Source organism: Propithecus coquereli, unplaced genomic scaffold (assembly GCF_000956105.1).
Source record: "Propithecus coquereli isolate 6110/MARCELLA unplaced genomic scaffold, Pcoq_1.0 Scaffold64, whole genome shotgun sequence".
NCBI classification, from domain to species: Eukaryota; Metazoa; Chordata; class Mammalia; order Primates; family Indriidae; genus Propithecus; species Propithecus coquereli.
In genome coordinates, this window is record NW_012152396.1 from 4590767 (window position 1) to 4599646 (window position 8880).

At 41.2% G+C, this 8880-nt stretch overlaps 1 protein-coding gene across 1 annotated transcript in view; it reads left to right on the forward strand.

The window, feature by feature from the left end:
- Positions 1–8567, forward strand: part of MTHFD2L (methylenetetrahydrofolate dehydrogenase (NADP+ dependent) 2-like) — a 105307-nt gene extending 96740 nt beyond the window's left edge. The window contains exons 6-7 of the mRNA XM_012659871.1: positions 8087–8312; positions 8512–8567. Coding sequence (XP_012515325.1) covers positions 8087–8145 — 59 coding nt within the window. The 3' untranslated portion in view covers positions 8146–8312; positions 8512–8567. The remainder of the gene's footprint in view (positions 1–8086; positions 8313–8511) is intronic.
- The last annotated feature ends 313 nt before the right edge of the window (positions 8568–8880 follow it).

An 8880-nucleotide genomic window follows, 5' to 3' on the forward strand; every position in this document is an offset into this window, starting at 1 on the left:
TGACTTATGCACTTAAACTCTCACCAGTAATTTGCATGCTGAAGTCTAAGTTCACGGTTATGTTCAGTGAATACATCAGGATTTGCTTTACCTTTTCTCTCATTAAACACTTAGGTTGTTTCCTTTTTCCATTCTAAGTATTATACCCGATTATAGGTTAAGCTGCTATGACACAGGGGCACTAAAATGCATTAACTCGAGATAAGTTAGCCCTGTCCATAAAAGTCTGGACTTAGGTAGACAGTCAAAGGAGTTAGGCAGCTCTGCTTTGTTCAGGGATACTGTTTTCATCTCTCTGATAGTTCGTATTAGTTTGCGAGAGTTGCCATAACAAAGTACCACAGATGTAATCTTCTATTATATTCTATTAATAGAATATAATCCTTCTATATTATATTTGAAGCTTTAATAGTTTTGCTGTTAAAGGTTCAGTGACCTAATCTTCTATCTATATTCTATTAATAGAATATAATTTTCTATCATATTCTATTCCTTATATTCTAGTCACCTTCATGGTAAGGTGAAAGGGAGGGCCCAGGACAAGAAGCTCCAGCTTTAAGAAAGTTGAACTAGAAGGTGCATGCATCACTTCTGTTAGCATTCTGTGGACCTGAGCTAGTCACATGTGGAGTGAGAGAGATGTGGAACCCATAGGCTCTCGATGGGAGGACATACTTGGGTGAATAACAATCCACACTGTACATGAGAACTTAAAGACTGATCTCTTGCTTGGGTTGGAAAAGAGAGAGATTTCTTTATCCAGTATCCACATACCATTCAGTCTATCTGTCCTAAATTCATTCAGTTCTGAAAACCTCAGGGGGCAATTTCAGCATTGTCTGCTTGCTTTCGAATTGGTTTCAAAGTGTATTCTATTGATTAACTCTTTCCTGAGGGGTTGGTAGATGCCTATTGTCATTGAAGTCATATTTTGGCTCAGATCTTATATTCTCAACTTCCTATAGGTCGAAGGTATACAAATTGCAATAAAATCTGTATAGATAGGCCGGGCGTGGTGGCTCACGCCTGTAATCCTAGCACTCTGGGAGGCCAAGGTGGGAGGATCGCTTGAGCTCAGGAGTTCCAGACCAGCCTGAGCAAGAGAAAGACGCCGTCTCTACTAAAAATAGAAAACACAGCCAGGCATGGTGGTGCGTACCTCTAGTCCCAGCTACTTGGGAGGCTGAGGCAGGAGTATTGTTTGAGCCCAGGAGTTTGAGTTTGCTGTGAGCTAGGCTGACGCCACGGCACTCTAGTCTGTGTGACAGAGCAAGACTCTGTCTCAAAAAAAAAAAAAAAAGAAAGAAAAAGAAATCTACATAGATAGTACAGCCTCACCTAAATGTCATCAATTCTAACTAATTATTCAATCATTGATAGAGATTAGATACTTTTTGACCACTCTATTTTGAAAACTTTATTAAGTGCTGTTGTAGTTTTTATTTTTCATACCTCTATCTTCACCGGACTTATTTTTAATCTCTTGATCATTATTGATCATTTTAGTGTAGCCCTTCAAATTCTTCAAATTAGATTGATTCATTCCATTTTTCAATACTTATTTAGCACCTGCTGTGTGTCAGGCATTGTCATTGGCACTTGGGATACAACAGTGACCTAAATAGACAAAGTCTATACCCACAAGTAGCTTATATTCTGGTTAGAGACAGACAATGAACAAGTACATACATATCCATATAGTATATAAGGCAGCGTTTAGTGTTACAAAAACAAGATAAGGCGGCTAGAGAATGATGGGGTGGAGTTGCTTGGAAAGGGTCATCTCAAGCAATGCTCACTGCTAACCTGAACAAACATGAAGCAGAGCCACATGAGTATGTGAGGGAGGACCATCCAGGCAAATGGAGAAGCAGATGCAGAGACCTTGGGGAGCAGGCTTGGTGGGTTTGATGAGCTGCAGGGGGGCCACTGTAATCGGAACACAGTGAGTCCGGGCGAGAGTGGTCGAGCATGAAGCCAAAGACTGGTGCCGCATCACGCAGGGCCTCACAGACCAGGGAAAGGAATTTGGATTTTACTCTAAGGCAGTGGAGGGCCACTGGAGGGTTGGGACAAAGAAATGACATTTGACTTGTATTGTAACAGGATCACTCTGGCTACTGAATGACACACAGGCTGTAGGGATGTAAGGGTGTAAACAGGGGTACCTGTTAAGAGGCTACTGTAATTGTCCAAGTAAGAAATGATGGGGTGTGGGCCACGGTGGTAATAGGCAAAGATTTTAAGAGGTTAGATAGTAGATAGACATAATTTAAGAGGAGAGCTAGAATGATTAGTAAATGATTAGATACGAGAGAAAGACAAGAATCAAGTGTGACTCTAAGGGCTTTGGAATAAGCAAGAATTAGGTGCCAGTTCTAGAATCCTTTTGAGTTGAATCTCACAGGTTCAATGAATTTTACCCAAGTATGTGTATTTAGGGTACAGAGTGGGCAGAGAGGAAGAAGAGGCTCTTTCTAGGAGGAGGGAACAGCAGATCAAAGGCAGGGAGGAAAATTACAAAAGTCCTAATGTACTCAACAGTAGGCCAGCACAGTCTGGTGAAGGCGGGAAGCGCGATGTTGTGAATAAACGCGCCCCACGTAGCGGGAGCCTGGCCTAGCATCTTTCAAAAGAATCTCCATCGGGCAGGAAATCTCTTCCACAAAGGGACCCTCTAATTTGGAACTCGATCTGTTCAGGATTACTCTTCAAAATCCCAGTACTCGAACATGAGGACAGAAAAGAGTTTGGAATTATTAAATATATAGAAGCCCCAATTATCATTCTTCTTCGAAACTGCTAGATATGGAACAGAAAACCCTGGAATGCTTTTTAAACAGCGTTCCATCTATGTTTTCTCTTCTTTTAATGCTTTCCTTTGAAACCTCAAAGATATCTTCCACTCCCTGCTCTTTTTATATTAAGTCTGACGTTTCAAAAAGACTATGTTTTGGAGCGCGGCTGACTTGGGTTTGAATCCTAACCCTATTGCTTAAAGCAATTATGGTCTTAGGTAACTCACTTCACCTCTCTGAGACTCGATTTTATCATATCCACAACTGAGATAATAATACCTATCTTATAGAATTGTGAAGATTAAATGAAATAATCGCCTCACATAAGCTAATTAATGCATGTGCGTTGCTGAGCATAATGGCGGAAAACAGGGCATGTGCGTGTCTGTGTGTGCACACACTATTCACCCTTTCTCTCCACGCCCACTGCACCACGAACTCAGAAGTATATAACCTCACATTTCAGACACCAGCATACTCGTTACTTTTCTGGCCTCAGCTCTCTGGTCTAATCTGTTCTTCACTCAGCCACCGTATGAATCAATGTTAAAGCACTCATGCTGCTTATCTCCATCTTCTCCAGTCTCCCATTGCAGGTTCCATCTGCCTTCCTCATTTTGCTCTTCATCCTATACCACCCTGCACTTTTACTTAATTGTTCGCAACTGGATTGTGTGCCTCTTTAAGGTGAGCTTCTTGTCTGACTTTTCTTTTGTATCTCCATCCCACACCAGGTCTCAGCCTTCCTAGTCATACCACCGGTCATTTCTATGAACATCCTTTGCACCGTTAAATCTGCAGTGTCACTCTTACATTATAGAAGTAATTCCTTAAAGTTGCCTTAATGGGAACAAAAGCTCCCACTCAAGGTAGCTGCGGACACATTATTAATCCACAGCAACCTATACCCATTAATGGTACATCCATTGATTCATTCATTGATGAACTCAGCACATACTGTGAGTGCTGCTTCATGCCAGGCACTATTAGAGGTGTTGGGTATATAGCCATGCACACAATAGACACAGTCCCTGGAAGTTGTATTTTCCTGATTATGTCAAAGCAAGCTTTGTTTTAGAAGTGGCTTTGGCACTGCTTACTCCCAAGTGGGTGTTCTACAACATGGGACAGTAAGTTACCAGTTTCTAAGGAAACAGGACTGTTTTTAAACTATATTACTTTTACAAAGCTATTCATCTGTGATACTGTAAAGAACCAAATTAATGTGACTCCCCACCACCCACATTAACTTTCAGTGTTAATCATTTAAGTCGATGATACGGTTGATCAGTCTGACTCAAAAGAGGAACTTTTTATGGGAGGTGATTATAAAGGTAATCTGAAAGTCTAGCTTTTTAGTATTAGGGAAGACCTAATACTTTAACCCTTAGGTGATCTGTTCCAATCATTTGGAAAAGCCGATGGACATTGTAAAAGCCCCTATGGGAGAGACTGTTGCTCATACTGTGATCGTAGAACCCACACAGGTCATTTCATAAACGAGTAGAGCCACCAATGGTCCCTGGTGAGCCGGTGAGCCGGCTGCCCCCACTGTGGCTTACAGCATAGGCTAGTTCCTGTGAAGTCTGGGTCTTTGAAATCAAGTCAACCTTTAGCGACATTCTATTTAGTAGAATGTATTCGACACTGAACGATCTGCCTTTATAGAGAAGAGTTAAAGTAGAAGCACAAAAAGTAAATCCATAGGAACAAGAGAAGGATCTGATGACTCTGCAAGTTTTTCTTCTTCTCTTACACTATGATCAGATTTTTGCAGCTGTTTCTCAGTGCCCCATATTAAAAGTCAAATATCTATGGGAAGCACATTCCATCTCCTCCTATCTCGGGTTGGTCATGGCCACCGAGATCGGGGCCCTGCCGAGAGGTCTGGAGGATCCTCCAAACAGCCGATCTAGTTACAGATTTGTCACTGTGACAGGAAGGCTCAGTGGCTTGAGGAGAAAGGATTAGTGGGGGACGAAAAGGATTGGGGAGGATGACAGGAGATGGTTATTTTGTTTTTTAAAGACATTACGAAAGAGAGAAATTTTAATAATTTTCCCAGCTTTGACAGTTACCAGAAATACCGTAGCAGCGTTGCTACTCCTGCCGCCTAAAATGGAAGCTGGCGATGACAGCTGACAACACCCATGGTCAGAAAGGAGGTTTCACTGACAAGTCATCGATAGAGTTCAGAGAAAGCAGTTTCCTACTTACACCAGGCGATTAACTGATTTGCAGTTTGGTTCTACTGACTGTCTTCTAAATGGTATGAGTGGTATTTTTAGATATTTACACCTATGATGCAGGTTACCAGATATATAGAGATTTAATTTAATGTCAAAGCAAAAAACAAAAAAAATTAGCCAACCTACAGACACAGATGGCAAAGTGAATAGGTGAGGGAAGTCCTTGTAAGGACAGCTCCCCAAGCTAATGAAGCCAACACAGTCTGTATAGAAAAGTAGATCTCAGTCTCATACTCTTCTGCCCCATTAGGGCAATAACACTCTCTGTCCCATTACTGCCCACAGGATGCTGTGATAACATCTTCATGTCTGTAGAAAACTTGTACAAACCTCGGGAATCAGGCAATTGGACAAATGTAAGGGCAAGCTTAGTAAATTACCTCTGGGCACCAGATTCCCTGTTGCCTTGCAGGTCAATGGGGAGCCATTCGCTTGTTAAGGAGCCCTTCTCGGTTCATCGTGTTCTTCAGTGTCATTTTTATATCAACCATGTGAGAGAGTGGAGTGTTTTATGTATCACCTCCTGAGTCATACTAGTCCTGCAGTCCTACGCCATTCAGGTTTTTCTGGTTGTTATTCCTGTATTTCATTTTCCTGAAGCGTGTCTCCCCTTCATTACAGTAGATACGTTTGAGAGGCCATGCCTAAGTGGCTTGCATTTAGAAGCATGGGAAAATTCTTCAACCATTTAATTTAGACAATTACGTATGTATGCTAGGAGGCTGAAAGTCACATGAGAGAAGCAAGACATTTTTGTCCTGCTGCCTTGCTGCAGATAAGGAATCATCCCTCGTCCTTTAGGGGGAGAGAGTTGCTTTTAAAAATCAGTTGTAGTATTGTCAGAAATCAGACATGGGCCACGTAGTACTTCTGTTTTGTTTTGTTTTGTTTTATTTTAATGAATAGTAGAGTTTGACAAGGAAACTGCTTAGCAATATAAACTAACAAACATGTAATGAAATATTATTCTTTGTTTATTGGTACCTAAACAGAAAAGTTAAAACGTTTAGCTACAAAACACAAATGTTAGCCTACTTCCCATAAGATGCATCATAATCTGTTTTAAGTGACAGGGAATTGTACAAAATAGAAAGAGAAATAAAGCAATGCTACAGGAACTTGAGACAGCAGTTCCTCTTCCTCCATCCAAAAGAAGATTTACAGAGCGCAAATATATTCTTTGACTTTGCCAGAATACATAATTTTCAAAATGCACTAGCAAAATGGATTCTGCTTAGATACATCTGAAAATTCTATTACGTGGGCCTTTTGGAGTAGTATATAGTTTACTTAAGAAACTCACTCTCTGACAAGGAATTAAGAGAGTTTTCCAAACAAAATGTCTTAGATGAGAATTTGGATTATTAAGTGCCAGGCCCTGGGAATCTGGGAACATAAAGTTTCCAGAGGAAATAATGACAGAGAACACACAAGCCAGAGGAGACACCCTGTCATAAAGCCTGGGTTTCTGGTGCCACAAGGTTAACGAACACATACTTTTAACTTTGTTCTTACTAAGTTTTTAAAGGGCATTTTAATGTCCCTTATGTTGCTGTTAGTATCCTTCATGAGTAATTTTTCTGCACCTTGTGACCATATGTCACCCTTGTTTCTTTTTTTTTTTTTTCCCCAGAGGCACACATATAGACAGGGCACCTAGTTTCTGCCATCATCCCTACCATCGCCTCAAATTTTAAACATAAGTGTTTAAAATAACCTGTTCTCCATACCTATTGTTTTTATGCTGATATTGGAAAATGGTTGTCTTCAAGTAAGAATAATGGAAATAATGTCAAGTTAAGTCTGTCTGAATTCTTCCCTATAGATACCTGAAGCTCATGACATAGAAAATAAAAGGGAATCGTCGCGTAGTGGAGAAGAGGGACACAGCAGGTTAGATACGCATTCCAGGCTGAAAGAGGATTTCTTGGCTGGCAATTTAATGACATACAAGAGCCTGCAACTTTATGAAAAGGCAACATGAACTTCTCCTTTTAATTTTCTTCTAAAAATTATTTAGTAGTATACAGTTTTCTCTCAAATTTCTCATCTTACAAAACTGGCGCTGTATAAATAATAAAGTTCATTCCCAAAAGACTTTTTAAAAAGGTTATTCAGCTTGAACACAGTAACTACAGCTACCATCTACCAACCTAAGTTTCCTGACCCCTCACCTTGGAGTCATGCGGCCCACGACCACCTCCCCAGCCTCTTCTCTTTCTTCTCACTGTTTCCATCTTGAGCGGAACTTCTTTCAGCTCCTCCATGACATCAGATTCGTTGTCAGGTCCAACGCACCTTTGCTTTTACTCTCCTCCGCGTCTGCATTGCTTTCTTTCTCCTTTTCTCCCCCGGCAGGCATCCATCAGATCTTGCAGCTTTTCTGCAACTTTACAATCTGTCTGTCACCTCCACATCTAATCTCTATGCTTTCTGTCAGGTGCTCCCGTAAGAACCTGAACTTATTCCCATATCAGCGAGTCTCATTTTATTTTGTTATTTTTGAGTTTATCTCCTTTTCCTGCAGCCCAGATGTTAAGCTCCTTTCATTAGAGAAATGTGCAAACACAGAACCAGCGGTTTCCCCATTTGATTTTATGCTGCCTCAAAAATACATGTGTTTTCCAAATGTTAAAAACACATTAACCATTGCTCTTAGGTTAATATGCTGATATTCTTAGTAGGCCCTACATACACCACACACGGCCTACCCCTTCCACGTCATCTCCTGCAACTCTCTGCCTTTACTCCTACATCTCAGCCATCCTGGCCTTCCTGTGGTGTTTCCAAGCTGCTTTCCACCTGCTTATCACCAACATTGCCCCCCCTCCACCAAGAATTCTGTCTATTCTGCAGCTCTCTGTTTTACTTGGGGAAGTCTGACATAGTTACGCCCGCATATACACAGCACTCCAGCTCAGTTAGGTCTCCCTTACACATTCCGCAGTGCACTATGCATGTCATTTGTAGCACATACCGTAGCCATAGCTCAATTATTATTTAAGTAATTGTATCTTTAATGTCTATCTTACCAATTAGACTATAAGCTCCAAGGAGCAGTAACTATGTGCATCTTGCTCAAGAAACATTTGCTGTGACTCCCGTCTGGTCCAGTCTGTAGCATGTGCGGGAACAGTGAACAACTAAGGATGGAGTAGGAAATGATGCAAGACAAAGACGTCGGGCCAGATGATAAAAGACCTTGATTGCCATGACAAATAATTTATATTTTGTCCTAGAGACAGTGAAGACCCATCAAATGTCTGTAAGTTGAAATAATTAAATAATCTGGGTTTTAAAGAATAAATCTGGCAGTAGATTATATGGCCGGTATGGAAGACTGGGAGCAAAAAGGCTATTATAGTAGATTATAAAAAATGGCCACATAATCTTCTGTCCCCATATATACATTCCCCTTGCAGTGTGACTTTGCCACTCTTCTTATCCCAAACCTTTGAATGCAGTTTGACCACGTGACTTCCTCTGGCCAATGGGACATTAGCAACTCTGATGCAGGCAGAAGTGTGAAAAGCATTTGCACACTGCGGGCTTGCTGGGACTCGACTGGGAACTTGAGGCCACTATGCGAAGTAGCCTCACTGGAGCGATGAATCTCAACCAGGTTTTACACTTCCTCTGCCCTGTTCGTATGTGTAACGTTCCTCCCCAACAATTAGAAACATCTCTCACTTCAGATCATGACTCTTGGTCGTGCATACCGGATTCTTGGATGGGAGGAGGCACATGTTTGACTTCATTTTACAGGCGATTCCCGCATACTCTATGACTGCAAATTGAAAGTCACTCTACTAAGTTTCAAGGACAAATAAACG